Below are 24,855 nucleotides of genomic sequence, written 5' to 3'. Positions count from 1 at the left end.
TCCCAAATTTGGTAGAACGCGGGACCGCTCTACCTTCTTGTTCCAACCCTTTCCCCCCAGAACAAAGCGTCTTTTTCGCAGTATACTTAGTGCCCCGTTTTCCACATTTTCATGCTTTTTGTTGGTGATTTTGCTGTTTACACTGGCCCCCGGGCCTGTTGCTAAAGTGCCGTGTCGTGTGCCCAAGCGCGAGAAGGCTATGATGTCTCTTAAGGAGAAAATAACACGCGTTGGACGAGCTTCCGTCAGGCCTGAGTTAGAACACTGCTGTCGGCCGTGAGTTCGATGTCAGCGCATCAACTATGTGTTAAATAAGGTGCCCTTAAAGCGACACTCACGTACAGCAAGGTTATGTACTGATCAGTCGATGAAAATGCTGTGACGGAGGCTCGCGGGAACCAAATCCCGTGTTTTGCCCTAGAGACAAAGTTTCTTTAGTCACTAACTCAGTGTTTGCGGTGACTTTACGGAGCAAAACTACCGCCGATGACGACCATCAGATCCCGTATACGCACTGCATTTAGAACAGAGTTTGGTACCTAGTACGCACCCTCCAGGTGATTGCTATTTCTATATTTTAAAAACATTTACACTTCGCTCGTTTGGTAGGAACTTATTTAATCACAAAGGGGATGCACGCTTGTTGCCATGTGGTTTGATTGCGTTGCTTCCTGTGCGGAAATAGATCCGGTTGACGCGGGAGTGCGCAGAGACGTTTGTGGAGGCCCTGGGGTTTGGAGCCGGGAGCGGCTCCAGGGGCAGGGGACGGGGCCGGGGGGGGGGGGGGGGGGCGCTGACGAGGTTCCCGCATGCTCTTTATGGCACTATAGTATAGTTGGGAAAGACCCAAGGCTTTCAAGAAAACTTGAACTAGAGGCCAGCCATGTTCACGCCGAGACCCTTTCAACCAGAGGGTGTGATAATCCTATCACTAATCTTGAATTAAAGCCTACATTGATATGTTCTTTCACTGCATCGGAATATAAAATGATGACACTGGGGATACCAGGGGTGAGCGTCTGAGAACGCATTTGTTTCCTGAAGCAAAAGGAGTCAGTCTGCCTGGTCTGACGCGGGATGTTTCCTGCTTCGTAGATGTTCTAGGAAATCTCTCGCAAAGGCTGACGACCTGAGACCCAGCATGTTTTGTTGCACGCTGGAGAAGGTGCCACCATCCACACACTGTGGAGATGCATGAGGTTGGGGTCTCCCAGGAAACCCAGGCTGTGTGGAGGCAGTGCGCACACACACCTGCTTTCTGTCTCAGCCACCGCGGGGCGAGGACGACGTGTGCCTTCGTCGCCGCTAACCTGCGCTTGAGCCTCAGAATGAAAGCAGAAACACCCCTGCCGGGCCCGAAACAGTCTCCCCCTTGCTGCTTCTCCGTGTGCGTAATGGGCCTCTTCCAGGCTGTTTGTCGATGAACAGCTGGGCACCCGCCACCCAGCCTCCCGATTCGAGATGCTTTGCCCATCAGAGCGGTAGTTCTCTCCCTCCTGCGTCGGGGGTGGGCGGCCCAGGCTCCTAGAACGAGGAACGAATGATCGTTTCTCTTCCAGGATACTAAAGCACTTGAGATCCAAGGACCCCATGCAGCTGAGACTGGAGCATTTGGAACAAGGCTTCTCCGTCTACGTCAACGGGGCCAACTCTGAGCTGAAGACCTCACCCCGGAAAGCTGTCCACTCCGACTTGACCAGAAGCGCCTCACACGCCGAGGGGACGCACGGTGAGCACTGGCCCGTCCGGCCCCTGCAACGCGCTAGCTCGTTCGGCACCGCGGACCCACATCCGATGCACGTGAACTTCCCAGCAAATAACTGGTTAACCTATATGCACACTAACTATGCCCGCTTGGCCAGAAAGAGAGCAGGAGAGTGAGAAAGAGAGAGAAACCCTTTTTTATTCCTTTTAAAGGGTCATCTTGGCCTCCATTACCCCAGGGCGAAGGTGGCCAGGGCGGTAAATTCCTGGCTTTTATGTTTCATAGTGCCAGTAATTGAAGGAAATGTCTAGGATAATTGAGATGATACCCGATTTTCACTGGATCTGTCTTAACCTCAGTACCTAACCCCTGTGTGATATTTGATTCCCACTGTTCATTTCTGAATTTAGTTACTCCATGCTCCATGTACTTCCAACAGATTTCATGTGTCCTGTCCTGAAAGCTGAGGGGGGCAATACGAGCACCCCACCGAGGGGCTGGCCCAAAACAGGCACCAATAAAAATGACCTGGCGATAAACTGAATGAAATGGCAGAGCACATGGGGTCGGGTCCCAATCTGGCCACGTGCCTTTGTTTCCTCATCTTTCAAATGGGACTAACAGGGGTGCCCATCCCCGGGGCGCCAGCGTGCCCTCCACGTCGGGCGGCTGTATCTGAGAAGCCGGTGTGCTACTGAGTTACAGGAGGAGCATTTGGAATATGAGGCAGGGCTGGATTTGAACTCTGTTCTGCCACTCTCTGGCTTTGAAACCCCTGGCAGTTGGGTCCTCTCTGACCCTCAGTTTCCTCTTCTATAAAATGGGAACAATCACGTCCACCTTGCGGGCTTGCCAGGAAGACTAACTGACATAAGAAATGTAAAATGTCCATCAGACAATAATCCTGATCTGTGTTGTTCTAATTCATTGCCTTACAGGTACGGTAGATTTCCCAAGCCATTAATAGACGGCAAAAGCCAAAACAACAGTAAAATAGACAGTAAAAGTCAAAACGAGGAGATAAAAGGCGAAAGTCATGTCCCCAAACCTTCCCCTAGGAGAGCCACTGCCGTTCAGCTTAGAGTTTAGAATGAGCTTCCTGGCCCCCAAGGCAACAAGGGGAATGGAATGATTCTTCTAGGTTTCACAGTTTCATGGACGAGGATTCTGGCTGGCCTGCTGCTAGTTGGCAGGTGCAGGCCTCTCCTGGTCCGGGTTTCAGGGAGGTGCAGGTAACGTTGTCTTTCTACTTGGGCCACAGCAGTAGTATCTTTACTCATTCAACAAATATATCTCCCCTCTCCTCTTTTACACAAACGCTGGCCGATTGTGCCCACTGTGTGTGCCCTGCTTCCGTTTGTCGGAGATTTTTCCTTTTGTATATAGACCTGCCTGATTCAGCTGTGACTTACTACCCTTGCCCTTCTCGCTGAGCATTTGGCTTGTTTCCTAACGCCCTGCGGCTACCAATGGGACTACAGTGGCCCGCTCCGCAGACGGGACTTTGGGCACCCGGTGTGCGTTTTAGATGTACGTCATGAATCTGCCTTGGGTGTGAGCTTGTCACGGGCGCCTCACCAAATCTCCTTCCCTCATGTCTGGTGCAGATTACGGGCGAAGAACCCTGTTTCGAGAAGTGGAAGAAGCTTTAAGACGCAACTCGCGGACAGCCCCTTCCAAAGTTCAGCGCCGAGGATGGCACCAGGTCAGGAAACCCTGGGCGGAGAGTCAAGACACATGGCCCGAGCTCTTGTTTTAGAAGAAGGAGCAGGGTTATTGTGACAGAACCTTTCAGAATCCCCGCGGGCAGCGGTGGGGCTGGCCGGGCACCCTGCAGGTGGCCTCTTTGCATGCAGCCCTGGCCCCTGGGGAGTGGAGGAGACTGGGGACCTCCCAGCCCTCTCTCTGTGGCGTGATCCTCCCTTCCGGATGGGGTCACCCCAGCCCTACGCAGGAGGATCACATGCACACTCTCAGCCCCCTTCGTGATGACTCGTTCATACAGCTGTCTTTTATTGAGCACCTACTATGTGCTGGGCATAGTCTTTGATGCCAGGGATGCAGTGGGTAACAAGGCAAAGCCCCTGCCCCACAGACCTGAGATGCCACTTAGGGCTGCTTGTTGATGGTGCTGACGCCAGCAGCTGGCGTTCTTGAGTGCCAACCAGGTACGAGCCGTGCTCCCGCGTGACTCCTCTCCTTTGTCCTCGCGGCAGACCTGCAGGGTAAAGTTCCAATGTTCTTCCTCTTCTAAGGGAGCCACAGACTTGAATGGTCAGAAAAGCTAAGTGAGCTTTCTTCCGAGGTCAACCAGAATCAAGACTCCAGCCCAGACCTTTGCTCCAAGCGTGGTGTTCTTGCCCACGTGGTCCTTATCTGGCTGCTTGCCTGAGATCAGTGCTTCTCAACCCCCACTGCACGTTCACACCACCTGGGGAGCCCCCCCCCTCCCCCCCCCCAGGGATTCTGACTCACCTGGTCTGAGGTGTGGCTTAAGCAATGGTATGTAATCCTTTTCAATCCTGTGTACTGCCCTTAGAACCTTCTGCACAGGGCTGTATGCGTGGGTCGATAGTAAATACTTCCATAAGCTTTGCTGGCCCATCTGTGCGATAACCCTGTAGGTCTGTAACTGTCCTCATCATGCCGTTGGTGAAACTGAGGCCCAGAGAAGTGAGGTGACCTGCTCAGGGTCACGCAGCCGCTAAGGGAGGAGGGTAGGCTGACGTTTGAACACTGGACCCGTGACCCCCAAACCCACTGGTCTCCCCTGCCTTTGTGGGTCTGTGATTAAATGTGGCTGGGTGTTCCTGCCGGGGCTTGCTGAGCAAGGCCTCCAGGGCACGCAGCCTGGAGGCCTCCTTTTGTCCCCAGCAATGAATGTTAATTTCTCATTAAGGAGGCCTGTCTCCACTTCCCACTTCAGACCCTCCTTCTGGTTGTTCTGAGTGCCTTCTATTATCAGGAGCCATATTTGCATCTTAGACTGTGACTTAATGGCCGGCCCCAGAGCCTGTGCAATTTAAAAGACTTGGCCTAAGATTAATTAGCATCCCTCCCCAGCCTCTCCCTGTGGTCCCACACTTCACAGGGCCTAATCATGGCTAATTTCCTAGCTTCCCCGATGCCGTGAAGGCTGTAATTGTCCTTCTGTACCGTATCAGTCAGGGGTCAGTCACTGCCTAACAGTAGAGACCATTCAGGCCGTTTTAATCAGAGATGGATGGAATACAGGGAGTCCGGTGCTCACAAGGTCTCTGTGTGCAAGAGGAAGGGTTCCGAGTGGGGCCTTCTCACACAGCCTGCCAGGAGAACTGCTCCCTAGGAGCCAGTGGGGAAGGTGGGGGATCCGCATCAGGGCTGGGTCACCTGAGCTGTCATCCGGGAACCAGGTGGCTCCCACCACAACCGATGGCCTCGAATGATGCCGCGCCTGCTAGAGCAACGATGCCCATAGCCTGTCCGGCCAGGCCAGGACACTTGCAAAACCCCTCACCTCGGCACTGTGGTTAGCACAGAATCAGCCGGCCTGTGTCCCCTTGTTTCCACCTCATTTCCGCTTCCCCTGCCTTGTATGAAGTCATCGGATCGGCTGCACCCAGCTCGCATCCAGAACCCCCATGGAAAGGGTATCTGGGAAACACCGGCTGACTTTCCGGCCTCTCCTGAACGTAAAGCCACCCTAGGAGGGAAGTGGAATGCGTCCTGGGGGTCAGCCCACCCCCACCACTACCGTGCCTTGGGGACCACTTCTCCAAGATGGACAAACCAGAGAACGTGCGGAAGTCGTGAGAGGGGTAGAAGCCATGTCTTGAGACAAATCATCCTTTCATTTAAAAAGATGTATTACCACGGGCCAGGCACTGTGTGGGGTCTGGGGTTCGAAACAAAAAAAAAATCAGATAAGGCTCTGGTCCTGCCCCAGGATTCCCCCCCTCGGCTATAAAGGCCTGGGGACCGCCCAGCCTGCAAGACAGACGTGGTGACTGTTCCAGGCATATGGCCTGCTGGACTTGGGAGCGCGCAGCTTGAGGCCTGTGGGCTGAACTTGTCCCCCGGAGGGTGTTTTTTGGACTCACACAGTTTAAAAAAGACTTAGTCACTTGCTAACATTTAAATTCAGAAAGTTCTTCTATATTTTTAAAAAGCTAGATTCCTACTTCCCTGGGAAAATGGAAAGATCTGGCCCTCATGCCGGCCTCCCCTCTCCGCGAGGCGGCCTTTAGCAGAGAAGAGTAGCGGTTGCCCCCTACCCCCCCCGCCCCCCACCGTAAGGCTGGGCAAAGTGCTTCTGTTTGCCGCAGTCCTCACCACTCCCCTTAGCGCCCCAGAGCTGAGGCCCAGTGGCAGGTGTGGTGGCCTTGTGCTGCGGCCACTGCTGCTCTCACATGGGGTGGGGGGGGGGGCTTCCTGCCTTTCCATTTCCGGCCTGGCTCCCTGGGGCGTTTGAACCTGCGTCCCCTGGAGAGACGGGAATGGGCTTTGGGGTCAACCTACTTCCTAGCTGTGTGCCCGGAGCTGGCGGTGTGAGGTCTCTGAGCTTTGCGTGCAAACCTCCCAGGCTACCCGGAGGGAGTGCGGGCGGGGTGTGTGTCACAGGGGGTCCTTCAGCTTCGGGTAGGAGCACCAGGCGGCAGGGGACGGACAAATCCAAGGAGGCGTTTAAGCGTACCGACTCAGGAGCCCCGCGGCCATACGTCAAAGCCCAGGCTCCACCTCCTCCTAGCTGTGTGGCCCTGGATAAGCTGCTCAACCTCTCTGTGCCCGTTTCCTCGTCTGCACCTGGGGTTAAGAATGGCACCTGCCTGGTAGGGTAGTTCATGAGGACCGGGTGAGCCGGTGTCTGTGCAACGTGGCCAGCCGCGCCCGGCACAGAGGAAGCAGGCGGTAGACGGTCACGAACGTCACTGTCGTCCATGGGGGGCAGGTGCCGAGGGCGGCTCTGCCTGGAGACCTCAGGGCTTCGCTCCAGGGTGTTCCTTCGTTTATTCAGTCCGTTGTTCATTCGGTGACCTCTACCGAGCACCTGCTGCACTGTGGACACGGACAGGCGCTGGGGTCCGAGCCGTGACCGAGGCAGGCCTGGCCCTGCTCTCCTGGAGCTCACGGTTCCGGGGTGTGTGGGCGGGCAGGCAGAGGACCAGGAGCAAGCAAGCAAAGAAGCCAGTGCTACGCAGGAGGGGGGTGGGGGTGGGGGGGAGACGGACAGGGTCGTTGCGGGGGGAGAGTAGCTCTAGAAATAAATTTGGAAGAAATTTTTTTTTAATGTTTATTTATTTTGAGAGAGAGAGAGACACAGAGACAGAGCATGAGCAGGGGAGGGGCAGAGAGAGAGGGAGACACAGAATCTGAAACGGGCTCCAGGCTCCGAGCTGTCAGCACAGAGCCCGACGCGGGTTCTCGAACTCACGAGCTGTGAAATCGGGACCTGAGCTGAAGTCGGATGCTCAACCGAATCCCCCCCCCCCCCCACGCCCCTGGATTCCATTTTAAATGTGGGGAATCCTCTGGAGGGTTTTCAGTAGGAGAGTTGCGTGTTTGGGCTCACATTTTGGAAAGATCCCCTCTGCCCCATGCCGAAGGATGCCCGTGGGGCCGGGTGGCTGTAGGAGGACCAGGCAGGAGGCTTTGAAGCAGGCCTTTGTCTCTCCAGCTTTTGGCTCTTCATCCCCCAGCCTCCACCTCGCACCTTCCCTAGCTCCCAGAGTCCCCTGGTCACCTCAGCTTCCTCGACCCACCCTTCGTGTCTTCTCCCTGCCAGTCTTTGTTGAAATTGTCCAGGACAATGCCTCAGTTGGTCAGCCTGGACCAGATGCCCACTCCCGCCTTGAGAGGGTGTGAGCGGAGGTGGGCCGTGTCGGATGACACAAAGCCTGCCCGCCCCAGAGCTGTTCCCCGAGCGGGGCCTGGGTCCCCTAGCTTCTTGTCCAGGACAGTAAGTAGCCCCAGTGTACCGACTGCACCAGGAAGAGGCCCTGGTCGGGTTTCCTTTGGCCCCAAGAAGTGGGGTTAAGTAGAAAGTTTCTCCATGGTAGGAAGTACATGGGGACGGATTTTCGGGTGCCAAGGATAGAGAGGAAGGCAGTGTTTCCCTCACCCCTTTGGGTGGGCCTCACCATCCTTGGAGGCAGCCAGAGGTGGGTGGCGGTGAGGGAAGCAGAATCCCCCGGTGGCCAGTGGTGGCCACTCCTCAAAAGCCACCCTGTCAGGAGAGGCACTACAGCCCTGTCCCAGTCCTGGGGTTTCTCCCGTATGGCTGTGCCCAGCAGGAGGGATGGTGGGGGGCACACAGGCACTCGGTGTGTCATCTCAGACCACAGCCGGTCAGCAGGGGACACGGCGGCCACAGTCTCCCCCTGGCCAGCACTCTGCCTCCTCCCTGTGGCCCTCTGCACTCTCCAGCTTGCATCCAGCCACTTGTTCTGAGTGTTGCCTGAAATTCCTTTGGGTCACACGGCCCCTTCCCGGTGACCAGGCCTTTGTGTCTTCCTGTAGAATAACCTCCCTTCTTAGGGGCTTGCCCCCCGCAACTAGGAAGCACTTTGGGGTCGAGATGCCCCCGCTGGAAGGGGCTCCCCCAGGCGCACGGGCTCAAGGATCCCTGTGCCGGAAGGTCACCGGCTCATCCAAACGCTGGCCTGGAGCCTGGCCGGCTGCACCTGTAAAACCCGTCCCGGGACTGAGCTGCCACCTGCCCCGTGGACCGGCCTGGAGGTGATCACTGGGCTCCTGTTGGCACCAGTCTTTATCCCCCACCACGTCTCAGCCTCAGATCTTTCTCCTGCTATCAGCGGATTAAGATTTATGGCTTCCTCAGCCTTGTAATACTTGGGTGGACAGCGGCCTAATCAACAGAGCTGTCGTTTACCAAAATGCTGTCAGATTTGATGAACGTCATGGGCTCTTAGCATTAAATTGGTAGTGAAGGGATTGGCCTTTCAGCAATTTACGGTGGGGGTGGGCTTTCCTTCAAGGCCCGGAAAGCAAGTTCATTGCACTTTAAAGCAAAGGCTCTGCTCTCACTCCACTGACGTATCCGGGTTCCTGTTGTGGGCTAGGCAGCTGCAGACACCTCCAGGAAAGCTCATGAGTCAAAACGTGAAGCCCTTTCCTTTGTTTTCCTGTGTCTGAGTTTTGAAAACCCCTGCAGAGAGGACAATAAATGAAACAGCCCATAAAGCATCGGCTTTTACGGCGACTTTGCACGACAACGCTGTCAGAGTGTCGAGCGCTGTTATTTGTAAGAGATCAGGAAAATCCGGGAAGAACATATCAAATAGGGTATATTTCTTCCCCACCCCAAACCTGCCTGTCAGTATCTTCGGAACTCTCTTACCTCTAGAGGGAGCCGTTTGCATACCACACAACCTGAACAACCATACAGGGCGACCCCTAGCCTCCGTCTATCTTTCGCATTGACAGCAGCTTGCACGCGCATCTCTAAGAATGCTTTGCTAAGGGGGCGGCAGATACACACAGATAACTCTGAGCATGGCCTTGGGTTGCGTGTGGCTGAGGGCAAGATCTGCCCTTGGGCGGGCAAACTGGAACATGGGTGTTCGGGTGTCAGGGCTTTAAAATCTCGTCCCGATGTGTGGCTGATACCACCAGGGTCCACCCGGGTCTGGGCGCTGCCAGGAGGCAGGAGAAAGCAGCCACTTACAAACACCCACTCCAGGTAAAGCAACGTGCCAGATGGGGAGCCAGCCAGGCGCTCGGGCATCATGCTCACCAGCACGTGAAGGTGGGCGGCGGGGAGCGGGTGCTGCCCGGGGCCTGGGTTGGAACCCTCCAGCCTCGTGCGCTTATTGGGAGGTGGGCGTCTTGATGTGGGTGAGGCAGCTCCCCTTCTCCTCCAGTGGTGGCGGAGGTACAGCCCTGGGGCTGCGGTGGGAGAGCAGGCCAGATGGGAGACTATTTATTCCCCTCCGGCACCCACTCGGCATTTAAAACTCTTCCGGGACCACATTAATTTTGTTACGCGTTGCTTCAGAAACACGTTCTTCTGTTGCATGTTCTGTGTGAACTCCTTGAGACCAGGGCACGGGTTGTTACTTTTTTTTTTTTTTTTTTTTTACTATCTCGATATGCTTCCAGAACCTTGTATGCAGTCCGTGTTCAGTAAGGGCTTGCTGGTTAAGTGCCTTAATACCTACTGCAAACCCATCTCCCGACCCCTCGGCCAGGCGAGCAGTTGTGACAAGCTCCTGGGAAGGGAGAGGGGCGCTTCTGGGAAAAGGGAGGATGGGAAGGCTGCAGAGGACAGAGGCATACCGGGGCTCTCCTCCTTGAATGCTGGAGCTCTTTCTCATATTTATACTTCAGATCAGAGCAGCAAAACTGCATTAATGCCAGCTCTCTCACTTGGCAGTGGGAAATCCCAGTTCAGGTATGGCTGGATCTAGGTGCTCAGACAGTGTTGCACGGCCCGTTCTCCATCTCTCAACTCTGCTTTTCCCTATGCTGCTCTGTGTGGCACCAAGGTGACCACCGTCAGCCTCCACCGTGCATTCTGTCACCCGGTCGCTCTGGGCCAGCAGGATCTAATGCTCAGATCGCCTGGGCCTGTCCTATGCTCCAGCCCCCCGTGGACTCAGTTCCACATGAACACTTGGATTGGGGGTGGGGAGGGGAAGGATCTCCCAAAAGAAAATCAGGGTGCCTTTGCCAGAAGACAGGGGCGCGCGTGCAGCACAGACGGAAGCATCCGCCGCAAGACTTCACAGACCTCACGCTGCTCAGACTGGAGTGTGCGTGCGAGCCCCCTGGGCTCTTGTGAAAATGCAGATTCCGAGTCACAGCTCTGAGATGGGGCTTGAAATTCTGCATTTCTCACAAATCCCCAGGAGAAGCCAATACTGCTGGTGCCTGGACCTTCCACGAGTAAGGTCCTCGTCTGAGTCCTCCCTTTCTGGATAAAGGAACAGAAGCCTGTAGAAGGGCCAGGCTGTGTGCCCCATGCCTAGTGCTCCTCCCTCCCAGCCCCTTCCCCTTCTCCCTCCTCCCTCCTCTTCTCCCTTCCCCACCGGCTCCTTCCTTCCTGCCTTCCCTCCTCTCCTCTCTCCGCCCCCCCCCCCCCCACTGTCTCTGCCTCTCTCGCTCTCCATCTCCATTTCAGCATTTGGGTGTTATTGAGTGGATCCTGAGGAGTGGGGAGGAGCCCGGCCTCCCCAGCGTCTGTGGTAGAAAATCCATCTTGGAGATGAACTTCAAACCCCTTTCGGGTTCATCCTGGCCCCAGGCAGGAAAGCTCCCAGGTGTCTCCTGGCCTGGATCCTGCTTACCCTCCATAGGTCTGCTGACGCTAAGAAATGCTCTGAGAGCAAGCTGACGCAGCCTGGGAGGCAGCGCCATCACACTTGGTGTCGGAGCCTGGGGGGCATCGCTAAGTGACAGGATCGCCTACGGAAGGAAAAGTGTCCCAAAGCACCTTCCTTCGTCACCTCTGCATCCTCCCTGCCTTTTTCAGCCTCTTTCTCTCTCTCTTCTTTTTTAAACTTTCTTTTCAAGATCTTTTTCTCGCATGATCTATAGCCAAGCCCCTGCCTACTTTTCTGAGTGTTAGGTATTCTCAGGAAGTTCCTTCATTTCCCTCCATCCTGTAGCCCAGGCCGGGCACATTTATCCTTCACGTGCCTTTTGGGGGGCATTATAGTGTGGTGGTTAGTACTGGGGTCCCTCAGCAAACTACAGCTCTCGGGCCAAATCTGGCCACAGCCTGTTCTTATAAATAAAGTCTTTCGGGGACACAGGCATGCCCATTCATTCAGGCTTTATCTGTGGCTGCTTTCCAGCTACAATGGGACAGCTGAATTCTGGTGACAGAGACCATATGATTGGCAGGACCTAAAATCCTTAGTCTGTACAGGAAACACAGACCCATCCCTGGTTTGGAGCGAGGCCTCTGGAGCTGTGCTGCTGGGGTTCAGATCGAGGCTCTGTGGCTTCCTCACTGTGCGACCTTGGGCAAGGGGCTTGTGGCCTTGTGCCTCGGTTTCCCCCTGGGGTTGCTGTGAGGACCGAACGAGCAAAGGCACGCGAAGGACTTGGAGGGGCGCTCAGTGTGCATTCAGTGTCGTGACACATAATGTGAACGCGCTCACGAGGGTGGGCGGGGTGGGGCGGCGTGACCGTGGATGAGAAAGGTGTTCAGTCCTACCCAGTGAGAGTCCCACAGGGCAGTAAGTCTCCGGCATCATTTTCTTCATCATCAAGTTCATTAGGCTGGTGGGGAAGCCAAGTCTTAACAGGGGTGGAGGCTTCTCACCCAGGGCATGAGGGGAAAGGCATGAATCACTGTCCCCAGGTGCCTGGGTGGCTCAGTCGGTTAAGCGTCAGACTCTTGGTTTCGGCCCAGGTCATGCTCTCACAGCTCATGAGTTCAAACCCCACACCGGGCTCTGTGCTGACGGTGCGTAGCCTGCTTGGGATTCTCTCTTTCTCCCTCTCTCTCTGCCCCTCCCCTGCTCACTCTCTATCTCTCTCAAAAAAATAAATAAACTTAAGAAAAAATAAAATAAATCTCCGTCCCGCAGCGGGGTAACGAACCCAGTACGCATGGCTTGGCCGACCTGTCCCTCCTTTTAGTAGCCAGGCCTCACTCGAGTGAGGCCCGGAGCGGGAAGTTTAAGGAGGCCCTCACTCTTGGATTTATGCTCATGCAGGGCACCCAAGAGGGAACGCCTTCTTCTTCTTTTTTTTTTTTTTAATTTTATTTTTTATTTCTTAAAATTTACATCCAAATTAGTTAGCATGCAGTGCAACAATGATTTCAGGAGTAGATTCCTTAGTGCCCCTTACCCATTGAGCCCATCCCCCCCCCCACAACCCCTCCAGCAACCCTCAGTTTGTTCTCCATATTTATGAGTCTCTTCTGTTTTGTCCCCCTCTGTTTTTATATTATTTTTGTTAAGAGGGAGCCCCTTCTTAAATGTTGCTCCCTGGGTGCCTCCCTTGTGCCACTCTGGCCCCAGCCCTGAGAAGTCCCGTGGAAAACCCAGGGTCTCCTCAACTTATTTGATCACAAAGCCAATATGGGGGGAGTGTAACACCCACTGAAATTCTACTGAGAAGGTAGTTCAAGCTAAAAAGTTGGTGAAAAATTCTGAACACCCTTTGTGCAGTAGGAACCAGTAAAGACTTTTTTTTTAATTTTTTTTTTACTTTTGAGAGAGAGAGTGCACGCGTGCATAAGCAGGGGAGGGGCAGAGAGAGAGGGGAAGAGAGGGTCTGAGGGGGGCTTTGTGCTGACCGGATAGATCCTGACGCGGGGCTCGAACTCACGAACCACGAGATCATGACCTGAGCCGAAGTCCGATTCTTAACCGACCGGGCCACCCAGGCGGCCCTCCAGTCAGGGCTTCTGAGCAGAGGTGGCGTGACCCATGCAGACCTACCGCCTCGCCATCAGCCGCTAACGTGCTCACCCCTCTGAGGAATCCAGATGCCCCTCCCATCACGTCTGAAGCAATCTGACTTTTTCTGTATAGAAATCTGTGCAGATCAGGACGGAAGCTGGCCCGCGGCTGCACATCGAGCCGCCTCTGGACCCTTCTGAAGATTTTGAGCCGTGTGGGGATGTGACCGTCAAGGCCAAGGACGCTTCCGGGGACCGTCCACAGGTAGGGCTGGCCTCAGCTTGTGCTGTAGCGGCTCTGGGGGCACTTTGTGACAGCTGTTTATTCCTTCCCTCCTTCTGTCCCTAAGTTCCTCCACTCTTGTCCTCCCTTTCCCACGCCGTGACGAGCACCCAGGCCAGGCCACATGCTGGATGTTCCGCCAGGCACGTGGTGTCCAGGTATCAGAAGGGCTGGCGTCCGACCCCAGAGAGGCAACAGCCTACAGTCCCTCCACCGCAAGAGCTTGCTGAGGGGTGGGGCAAGGCGTGGAGGGCCCAGGAGAGAGGATATCCAGGAAGGCTTCCTAGAGGAAGTGACACTTGCCGGGGTCCGAGAGGCTGGGGCGGAGTGTGGGGCAAGGAGGGGAGGGGAGGCAGGCAGAGCTGATACTCAGCCTGGCCACAACTGTATGTATGCACCTGCTGTTAAAGATTTTGAGTATCACCCCACCCCCTGGGGCAGCAGAAGCCACACACGGAAATGCCCAGAAGCCCCACAGCACTGTAGCTCAAGAGTCCACAGCCACGCAGCCGCTGATGAGGCAGGCAATGGGGCGTTTCAGTCCCCTCCTCAAACTGCCGTGTCACCTGTGAAATCCAGGGACCTCCGACAGTGTGTGCTGGGCTTCTATTCAGCAAGCGTTGGTTGGGCACCCACTTCGGAGCATCAGGCTCTGTCCCTGGCACCAGAGACACAGAAACAAACAAAACGCACGGGGGCCCTATTCTTAAGCAACTTATACTCCGGGGTGGGGGTGGGGGTGGGGGGGTAGACAATAAAGAAGAGACCGAGATGGGAACGCAAGCTGGCACAGCCACTCTGGAGAACAGTATGGAGGTTCCTCGAAAAACTAAAACTAGAATTACCCTACGACCCAGCCATGGCACTACGAGGCATTTCTCCACGGGATACAGGTGTGCTGTTTCCAAGGGACACATGCACCCCCATGTTTATAGCAGCACGATCGACAGTAGCCAAAGTATGGAAAGAGCCCAAATGTCCATCGGTGGATGAATGGATAAAGAAGATGTGACGTATATATACAATGGAGTATTACTCAGCAATCAAAAAGAATGAAATCTTGCCATTTGCAACTACGTGGATGGAACTGGAGGGGATTATGCTAAGTGAAATTCGTCAGAGAAAGACAAAAATCCTATGACTTCACTCATATGAGGACTTGAAGAGACAAAACAGATGAACATAAGGGAAGGGAAACAAAAGTAATATAAAAACAAGGAGGGGGACAAAGCAGAAGAGACTCTTAAATATGAGAACAAACAGAGGGTTACTGGAGGGGTTGCGGGAGGGGGGATGGGCTAAATCGGGAAGGGGCACTAAGGAGTCCACTCCTGAAATCATTGTTGCACTCTATGCTCGCTAACTTAGATGTACATTTTAAGAAATAAAAAATAAAATTGAAAAAAAAAAAGAATAGACCAAGAGATAAATAAAGCAATAATTGCAGCTATGGTCATGTTCTGCGAAGAAAAGAGAGGAAGGTGGAACAGTGTGGGAGAGAGGGCAGCTTCAGACACGGCAGAGAGGGCGGGAAGGCTGCCTTCAGGTGTGACAGTTCAGCTGAAACCTGGTGGGAAAAGCATTGCAGGCAGAGGGAACAGCAAGCACAGACGACATGAGGCTCAGGCACAGCATGAGCAAGGTGGGAGTGTGGGGCAGACCAGGCAGGGCACGATGAGCCCCGGGCAGGGGAGCGGAGGGGGCTGTGCGGGGCGAGTCCAGATAGCTGGACTTTATTCTGAGGGCATCGCTTTTATATATAGAATGAGTGCCTAGATCATCGCCATGTCTATATAGAAGCAAAATTATCGGGACGCCACAGGACAGAGGCCCCCGGGCCATCCCCCGTCCCATCCACCGGGCCTTTGTTCCGCTGTGAGTGCAGGCTGCAGATTCAATAGCCTCCCTAAAAGAACAAAATCTTGCTTTTTTTTTTTTAAAAAAATTGTTTTTAATATTTATTTGTGTGAGAGAGAGAGAGAGAGAGAGAGAGAGCATAAGCAGGAGAGGGGCAGAGAGAGAGGGAGACACAGAATCCGAAGCAGGCTCAGGCTCCTGGCTCCGAGCTGTCAGCACAGAGCCGGACGCAGGGCTCGAACTCATGGACCGCGAGATCACGACCTGAGCCGAAGTCGGAAGCTTAAGTGACTGAGCTACCCAGGTGCCCCCCCAAATCTTGCTTTTGAACGCCGCTCCTGTACCAAACCCTGCCTTTAAGAACTGCAAAGCACTCATAAAAGTGGGAATATTGTCCAGGAAACATTCTTGTGTTGTGTTTGCCTGTTTGTATTTCTTTCTTTGCTCGTAAAAGAAGGACCGGTAAAGAGCAAAGGGTTGCTTTGTTTCACATCCCAGCTGCAAAAGTCTAAAAGTAAATTGGAAATTCTGTCTTCCTGGAGGGGGCCGGTGGGGGGGGGGGGGGTGGGGGTGGCGCTGTTTTTATGGATTTAACCCAGTGCCCTGGTTTCCTACCCAGTCCCTGTTAAAGGGATTTTACAGTAGGCAACACTCTAGCGTGGGCTTTACTGCCTTTAACACCCACCTCCCATACCACAAACACAGCACACGCGCTCACACACGTACACACTTGCTGTTGGAACAACAGAACGGCGCCCGGCTCAGGGTCTGAGCACGTGCCTCTGCCAACAGCCATCAGTTTCTCTTAGCTTGGGAGGCTGGTCTGTAGCCAAGTTCAGCCCGGTCCAGTCCCGGCCACGCCCCCGCCCCGCACGGAAGGAGTGCATGCCTTCGGCGCAAAAAGTGGGGTAGTTCCCTCTTCTCCTCTGGTACCTCCTGTTAAGTGAACATATATTCCTTCCTTTGCAAGCCCCCAGGCTGCCTGCAGCCCAAGGCAGCCCGCCCCTCACGAGCTATAAGCTCCATTAGCATTCCTGGGTGCACACACCCTCTGAAGCAGCAGCATGGCCCTGCCCTGCCCGCCCTGCCTTGTCTCCACTGTGAGCGCTTGACTGTATTTCCTTCTTTCCTTTTTCTCCCCATCTTGAGGGGGCACTCTGTAAGTCTTCACAGTCAATTTCCCCTCGGAGTTATTTTCCTGCGAAGCGAGAGTGAAATGGTAACACGCGTTTTCGGCCGAGGCAAAAGCCTTAAGAGATGCAGTCTGAACTAGAGAGGAAAAAAAAAAATAAGAAAAGCCTGTGGCTAAATATATTCAGCCACCTCCCACTGTTTGCAAGCGCAGCTCCGAGGCGAAGCGAAAGGAAATCCGCGTCCGCGTGTGTACTTTTCGTCTGACCTTCACTGTTGAAACATACCAGCCTGTTTGCCTTCAATCATACCCTTGGTGATCTTCAATTTCTTGTGGGCTCCGAGTTCGCAGACCCGCATGCCGCAGACATGCTCTGTTGGCCTCAGCCCATTGACTTGCACGGTGTTTTCGAAAGAATTACTAGCTGACATTTAAGAATCAGGAGAGCCCATGTCAAAAGGGGAATTTGGGGCTTCTCTTGAAAAATCCGAACGTTTGGGAGCCACATCCTTACGTGACAGCAGCGGTCAGAGCTGAGGAGCGGCTGTCCCCTTAGACAGGTGCGTGCACTGCAGGTGCCTGGTCCCCGCGACAGATCCCAGGTACCGTTCTACACACCGAAGATAAAACAGACAATAAACAGTGTATCGGGGCATCTGGGTGGCTGAGTCGGTTGAGCGGCTGACTCTTTGATTTCGGCTCAGGTCGCGATCCCAGCGTTGTGGGATCGAGCCCTGCTTTGGGCTCCGCACTGAGCCTGGAGCCTGCTTGGGATTCTCTCTTTCTCTCCCTCTACCCCTCTTCCCCCCGCCCCCCCCCCGCCCTGTCTAAAATAAAAAATAAAAGTTAAAAAAATAAAATTCAACCGATACAAAGAAAATAAAAGTCTTTTCATAATCCCACTGCCCCAGAGGTCATACATAGATGGGTGTATCCATCCAGAATAAAAGTTTCTTACATTCATTACATACATAACATATTGATTACATCCAAGAGGAGATGGTTTATCTGGAATGTTCCAGTCCTGGCCCATCCCCAGTGAGTGGTGGTAATTCCTGAGTTTAGTTTTTTGATTTTTCCTGCGAGCACGATGGGTGATGGGAAGACTTGGCCGCCCCATCATCTTCTGGAATGCCTCCATTGTGTGGACCCTGGTGTGGGATGAACTGGATATTTGCCCACAATTACAATTCGATGTTTTAAAGTCATTGTTACTTGCTGACACATACAAACAACTGAAGACCTGTTCACAGCCTGTGTGCCCCCAGTAGGTCCACCACGTGTGGACTCTGCCGAGGCCCATGACGGCTCACCTATGGGAATCGTGGAGATTAGAGGGTGCCATCACTGGCCAGGCATCCCCCGTGGGAATCCCACCCGGTTCCCAGCAGGGAGGGCCCTGTAGCAAATCCTTCCAGTTTGCCATTCATTAATTTCAACGGCGAGGCTTAAAAAATGAAAGATTGTTTTTAAGCCCATCCTGTTGCTGGGTACTTCTGTTTTGGATTACCATTTAAATAACTTTCAAGTGAGAACCATTTTTTCCTTTACTTTATAGCTGTTTCCACATACATGGGATTATACACCATCCACACTATTTGATACCCCACTTTCTTTATTCAGCAAGATGTGGAGGCCGTATCTCGGTACTCACTGAGCCCAGTGTCTAGGTTGTTGGTGCCCTGAGTTTGAATCCTGGTCTCTTTACTAACTGTGTGTCTACAGCGGTGTGGGTAAGGCAGGGATGAGTTTGACCAGCTCAGCTTTGGGAGAGAGAGCCGAGAATGATGGACGGTGAGGAGGCAGACGGGAGGCATGGAGGCCAACAGAGAGAACGAGGGACCCAGCGCATCTTCAGGGGCATAAATTGCTTTTACCACGCCCATTCTCTCTGTTTGCCCCTAGGGTACCAAGTCTCCTACCGGCACCAAGCCCTGTGATTTTAATTTCTCCCTTCTGAATGCGCATGGATTACCAGACCCTGCCAGCAGTGCAGACAAAGAAAGGATCCTCTTAACTATTCAGGATGTAATGGTAAGATGGACTTCAGCCTCATAACCCCATGAAGGGCCAGGGGTCTTTGCCATAGCCAAGCAGCTGGGCTGTAGGATGGGAAAATCACAACAGGATTTGGCTTGAACAGAAAACCTCTAGCCCCCCCGTTAGGTTTAAAACAATACATGTGAGATTTGACTTAATGATCTAGTTTTTCATGTGGGTAGAAGCTCACATTAGATGAACATTTACTAAGTGCTAAGCACCGTGCTGAGTGTGGAACATCCATCACTGCATTAACCCTGTGAGTTAACTGCTAGGTACTTTCGTCCTCATTTTGTAGTTTGGAGAAACTGAGGACGGGAGAAAGGATGTTGTTCACCCAGCCCTCAGAGAAACCCAGACTGGAAACCTCAACCCCGTGACTCCTTATTCCTTGCAATTAACAATCCTAGGCTGGGAATTGCGCTGGCCTGCTTTTGCTCCCCAAAGTGCCCAGCTCTCTGTAGGGGCACAGTCTTGTAAATATCATTGATGTTCAGCCTGGAAGCAAGGTGCTGAGAGGTGGCCATCTGTCGGCCTTCTATGATCGAGAAGACCTCTCCTTTGCCGAATGTCTATCTCCTCAGTGAACCCATAGCTGGGAACGTTGATGAACAAGGTTTTTCAAAAATGAAACCCAATGAGGAAACAACCAAACAAAGCCAAATTGAGGGACTGTCTACAAAACAGCTCACGTGGAGGCTTCAAAACTACCAATGGCATAAGTGAGAACGGTTATTCCAGATAAAAGAGGCTACCAGCAGGGGTGCCTGGGTGGCTCAGTCGGCTGAGTGGCCGACTTCGGCTCAGGTCACGATCTCACGGTTTGTGAGTTCGAGCCCCGCGTCGGGCTCTGTGCTGACACCTCAGAGCCTAGAGCCTGCTTCTGATTCTGTGTCTCCCTCTCTCTCTGCCCCTCCCCCACTCATGCAGCATGAGTCTCTCTGTCTCAGAAATAAATAAATATTAAAAAAAACAAAAAAGAGGCTAACAGCATACCACAGTTACGCCACATGAGATCCTTGTTGGGGGGGTGGCAGGGGGCTGTTGGGGGTGCTAATTGCCCTAAATTTAAGGATGGTTTTGGGAAATTAACGAATTTGAAAATGAACTACATTATATTAGATAATATTGTATGGATGTTAAGTTTCCTGAATTTGATGATTCTATCTGTTCTGTTTATGTAAGAGAAGGCTCCAGTTCTCAGGTCTGCCCAGAATTGGTGAAGAACCAATGAATGTAGGTGGAGGGTATGTGGGTATTCATTATACCCTTCCCATTATAGTATTCAGATATATTTTCTGTGGGTTTTACCTTTTTTTCAAAATAAAAAGTTGTTTTTTTTTTTTTCTTAAAGCTAGCACATTAAGGAGGGGGATATGCCGCTTCAGTGGAGCTAAGCATCAGCAAAGTGAAAAAGAGAAAAGTTTCCTTTTAAGGAGACCTAGTTTTAAAAACTCTGTAGGATTATATTGATGTCAATTTCCTGATTGTGCTTTTGTGCTTTAATTATGCAAGATGCTACCATGGGGGAAACTGACTGAAGGGTACATAGGATCTCTCTCTCTCTCTGTTATTTCTTACAAACAGCATAAGAAATCTACAATAAGCACAACATGAAAAGTAAAAAGCTAACAACTAAATAAAATAAACACAAATGCACAGGTTCTGTCTTCTAGAGGTTCAGATTTTGATCCTGGGCTTGGGCTCAGGCATGTTTGTTTGTTTGAAGTAGCCCACATTTTGCAAACATCTTGCCATGTTTGAGAACCCCAGTTTTAGGGAAAAGACAGCTGTGGATCTCAATTTTTGATTCTGTAAGAATCGTGTAGAATATTTGAAATGCATATGTTAGAGCTAATTTTTAAGATACAGAAGTTGTATATAGGAGATAGCATAGTTTTTAACAAAAGAATTCCCAGTGATTGTGAATCGGAAGGACTGAAGATTTCAGTTTACCTCGTACAGAAGGAAAGTTTTGGAGATAATTTGCACTTTGTGAGTTGGAACTGGGGACTATAAAAAAAAGTTTAGAAGTCTTTAAGTTTATTTATTTTATTTTGAGAGAGAGAGAGACCCAGAGCATACGAGCAGCAGAGAAGGAGAGAGAGAATCTCAAGCAGGCTCTGTGGTGTTAGTGTGGAGCCCAGTGTGGGGCTTGAACTCATGAACCATGAAAATATGACCCGAGCTGAAACCAAGAGCCGGTTGCTTAACGGACTGAGCCACCCAGGCGCCCCCCCCCGCCCCCCAAAAAAGGAGCTTTAAAATTCAAAGTTAGAATCTCATCTCCATCATACAAAATTAGGATAACTATAAAGTAAAAAACAAAATAAAACAACAACAAAAATCCAGGAGGTTCACAAAAGCCAGAAAAGGACGAGAGGGGCTCTGCCCTTGTCTTCAAAACCATATCCTATACTTCTGGTGACAGAGGATGTTACTTAAAATAACAAACGAAAGATACAAAACCGTAATAGCTCCTGACAGCATCTTCTCTATTATAGATCAATTTCTATCCAGAATTTTGACCATTAGTATCAAGAAAAGACCAAGTGATGTTCAACACACTCTTTTAAAGAAGACAGGAAAGTCTTAATGTATTTTAGAAATATTTTCATAGAAAATTATTTTATTTAGGTTTTTGATTAAAGAGATGAATTTTAGATAGAAAATTAACTTTGTGTTACTGTATCAGTACATAATTATATTAAGAAAATGAATATGAACCCTTCACATTTTGTTTTTCTCACTGGAAAAGAAAAAAAAAAAAAAAGCAACCCGGAGAAAATAGGGGCATGTAGGAGAGGATTTATTAGTTATGACTTGAAAAAATTATGCTGGAATTCAAGATAAGGGTAGAAATACAGTGATGAATAGAAATAGGTGTGGCCAGGGGCACCTGGGTGGCTCAGCAGGTTAAGTGTCCCACTTCGGCTCAGGTCACCGTCTTGCAGTTCGTGGGTTCCAGCCCCGTGTCGGGCTCTGTGTTGACAGTTCAGAACCTGGAGGCTGCTTCGGATTCTGTGTCTCCGTCTCTGCCCCTCTCCTGCTCACACTCCGTCTCTCTGTCTCTCTGTCTCAAAAATAAATAAACATTAAAAAATTTTTTTAAAGAAGTAGGTATGGCCAGCGGGGAGGTCCTGCAGGGGCCAGGTTTAGCTCATCGATGTGTCTTGTTGTCTGTTCTGTTTTAATTCCAGTGTAGTTAACATGCAGCGTTATATTAGTTTCAGGTGCATACGTGTACCCTTCACCTATTTCACCCATCTCCCCTCTGGTGACCATCAGTTTGTTCTCCATAGTTAAGAGTCCGTTTTCTGGTTTGTCTCTTTTTTCTTTGTTCATTTGTTTTGTTTTGTTTTAATTCCACATATGAGTAAAATCACGTGGTATTTGACTTTCTCTACCTGACTGATTTCACTTAGCATTATATCCTCTGAATCCACCCATATTGTTGCAAATGGGAAGATTTCATTCTTTTTTTTTTTTTTAATTTTTTTAATGTTTGTTTATTTTTGAGACAGAGAGAGACAGAACATGAACGGGGGAGGGTCAGAGAGAGAGAGGGAGACACAGAATCTGAAGCCGGCTCCAGGCTCCGAGCTGTCAGCATGGAGCCCGACGTGAGGCTCGAACCCACAGACCGCGAGATCATGACCTGAGCCGAAGCCGGTCGCTTAAACCGACCGAGCCACCCAGGCGCCCCAAGATTTCATTCTTTTTTATGGATGAGTAATATTCCATTGTGTAGACGTGTACACACACACACACACACACACACACACACACTCACACACTCTTGTGTGTCCATTCATCTATCAGTGGATACTTGGGCTGCTTCCATAATTTGGCCATTGTAAATAATGCTGCAATAAACATAGAGGTGCCTATATCTTTTCAAATTAGTAAATTAGCGTTTTCATATTCTTTGGGTAAATACCCAATAGTGGGATTACTGGATCATATGGTAATTCAATTTTTACTTTTTTGAGGAAACTCCATACTGTCTTCCACAGTGGCTGTACCAGTTTGCATGCCCACCAGCAGTGCAGCAGACTTCCCATTTCTTCACATCCTCAACAATATTTGTGGTTTCTTGTGTTTTTGATATCAGCCATTCTGACAGGTATGAGGCGATCTCTCATTGTGGTTTTGATCTGCATTTCCCTGATGAGTGATGTTGAGCATCTTTTCATGTGTCTGTTGGCCATCTGGATGTCTTCTTTGGAGAAGTGTTTGTTCATGTCTTCTGCCCATTTTGTATTGGGTTCTTTCTTTCTTTCTTTCTTTCTTTCTTTCTTTCTTTCTTTCTTTCTTTTTGGTGTTGAGTTGTATCAGTTCTTTACATTTTTGGATACTGCCCCTTTATTGGATATGTCATTTGCAGACATATCTTTTCCAATTCAATACATTGTGTTTTAAGTTTTGTTGATGGTTTCCTCTGCTATGCAGAAGGTTTTTGTTTTGACGAAGTCCCAATAGTTTATTTTTGCTTTTGTTTCTCTTGCCTCAGGAGACATATTTAGAAAGAAGTGGTTATAGACATATAACAGAAAGACATTGCTGCCTGGACTCTCTTCTAGGATTTTTATGGTTTCAGGTCTCACATCCATTTTGAGTTTATTTTTGTGTGTGGTGTAAGAAAGAGGTCCAGTTCCATTCTTTTGCGTGTTGCTGTTATGTTTCCCCAACACCATTTGTTGAAAAGATTGTCTTTTTTCCATTAGATATTCTTGTCCACTTTGTCAAAGTTTAATTAACCATAACATTGTGGATTTATTTCTAGGTTTTCTATTCTGATCCATCGATCTATGTGTCTGTTTTTGTGCCAGTACCATATTGTTTTAATTACTACTGCTTTGTAGCATACCTTGAAATCTGGGAATGTGATACCTCCAGTTTTGTTTTTTTTTTTTTCAAGACTGCTTTGGCTATTTAGGGTCTTTTGTGGTTCCCTACAAATTTTCAGATGATTTGTTCTAGTTCTGTGAAGAATGCTGTTGGTATTTTGATGGGTTTTGCATTAAGTCTGTAGATTGCTTTGAGCGGTATGGACATTTTAACAATACTTGTTCTTCCAATCTGTGAGCATGGAGTATCTTTCCATGTGTTTGTGTCATCTTCAAATTCTTTCACCAGTGTTTTGTAGTTTTCAGAGTACAGGCCTTTCACTCCCTCGGTTAATTGTATTCCTAGGTATTTTATTATTTTTTGTACAATTGTAATTGGGGTTATTAATTTCTCTTTTTGCTACTTCATTGTTAGTGTATAGAAATGCAACATATTTGTGTATATTGATTTTGTGTCCTGTGACTTTACTGCATTCATGTATCAGTGCTAGTAGATTTTTAGTGCAATCTTTAGGGTTTTCTCTATATAGTATCATGTCATCTGCAAATAGTGAAAGTTTTATTTCTTCCTTACCCGTTTGGATGCCTTTTATTTCTTTTTCTTATCTGATTGCTTAGGCTAGGACTTCAAAGTACTATGTTGAATAAAAGCGGTGAGAGTGGACATCCCTGTCTTGTTCCTGACCTTAGGGGAAAAGCTCTCAGGTTTTAGAGGATGATGTTAGCTGTGAATTTTTCATATATGGCCTTTATTATGTTGAGTTATGTTTCCTCTAAACCTACTTTGTTGACAGTTTTTATCATGAATGAATATTGTACTTTGTCAAATGCTTTTTCTGCATCTATTGAAATGACCATATGGTTTTGATCCTTTCTTTTGTTGATGCAGTGTATCATGTTGATTGATTTGTGAGTATTGAACCACCCTTGCATCCCAGGAATAAATCCCATTTGATCGGGGTGAACGATTTCTTTAAGGTATTGTTGGATTCAGTTTGCTAATATTTTGTTGAGGATTTTTGCATCTGTGTTCATCAGAGACATTGGCCTGTAATTTTCTTTTTTTTTGGTAGTGTCTTTATCTGGTTTTGGTGTCAGGATAATGCTGGCCTCATAGAATGAATTTGGAAGTTTTTCTTCCTCTTCTGTTTTTTCTGGCAGTTTTCCTTCTTCTATTCTTTGAGAAGAATAGCTATTAATTCTTTAAATATTTGGTGGAATTCACCTGTGAAGCCATCTGGTCCTGGACACTTGTTTGTTGGAAGTTTTTTTGATTACTGATTCAATTTCATTGCTAGTAATCAGTCTGTTCAAATTTCCTTTCTTTTTTTTTTTTTTTTTAAATGTCTACTTGTTTTTGAGAGCAAGAGACAGCACAAACAGGGTAGAGGCAGAGAAGGAGAGGGAGACACAGAATCTGAAGCAGGCTCCAGGCTCTGAGTTATCAGCACAGAGCCCAACGTGGGGCTTGAACTCATGAACTGTGAAATCATGGCCTGAGCCAAAGCTGGACTCTCAACTGACTGAGCCACCCAGGCACCCCAGTCTGTTCAAATTTCTGTTTCTCTCTGGTTCAGTTTTGGGAAGTTGATTATCTGTTTCTAGGAATTTATCCATTTCTTCTAGGTTGTC

At 50.2% G+C, this 24,855-nt stretch overlaps 1 protein-coding gene across 5 annotated transcripts in view; it reads left to right on the top strand.

Annotated features, from left to right (window-relative positions):
- The window catches only part of LOC123589121 (katanin interacting protein), a 193,283-nt gene that overhangs the window by 57,087 nt on the left and 111,341 nt on the right, over nt 1-24,855 (top strand). For all 5 annotated transcript variants that reach the window (XM_045460776.1, XM_045460774.1, XM_045460777.1 and 2 more), the window contains 4 exons: nt 1,560-1,729; nt 3,313-3,410; nt 13,195-13,326; nt 18,239-18,367. In XM_045460776.1, coding sequence (XP_045316732.1) covers nt 1,560-1,729; nt 3,313-3,410; nt 13,195-13,326; nt 18,239-18,367 — 529 coding nt within the window. The remainder of the gene's footprint in view (nt 1-1,559; nt 1,730-3,312; nt 3,411-13,194; nt 13,327-18,238; nt 18,368-24,855) is intronic.

This window comes from Leopardus geoffroyi, chromosome E3 (genome assembly GCF_018350155.1).
Source record: "Leopardus geoffroyi isolate Oge1 chromosome E3, O.geoffroyi_Oge1_pat1.0, whole genome shotgun sequence".
Lineage (NCBI taxonomy): Eukaryota > Metazoa > Chordata > Mammalia > Carnivora > Felidae > Leopardus > Leopardus geoffroyi.
The sequence above is the reverse complement of the archived record's forward strand: the minus strand, read 5'-3'. Positions and strand labels throughout refer to the sequence as shown.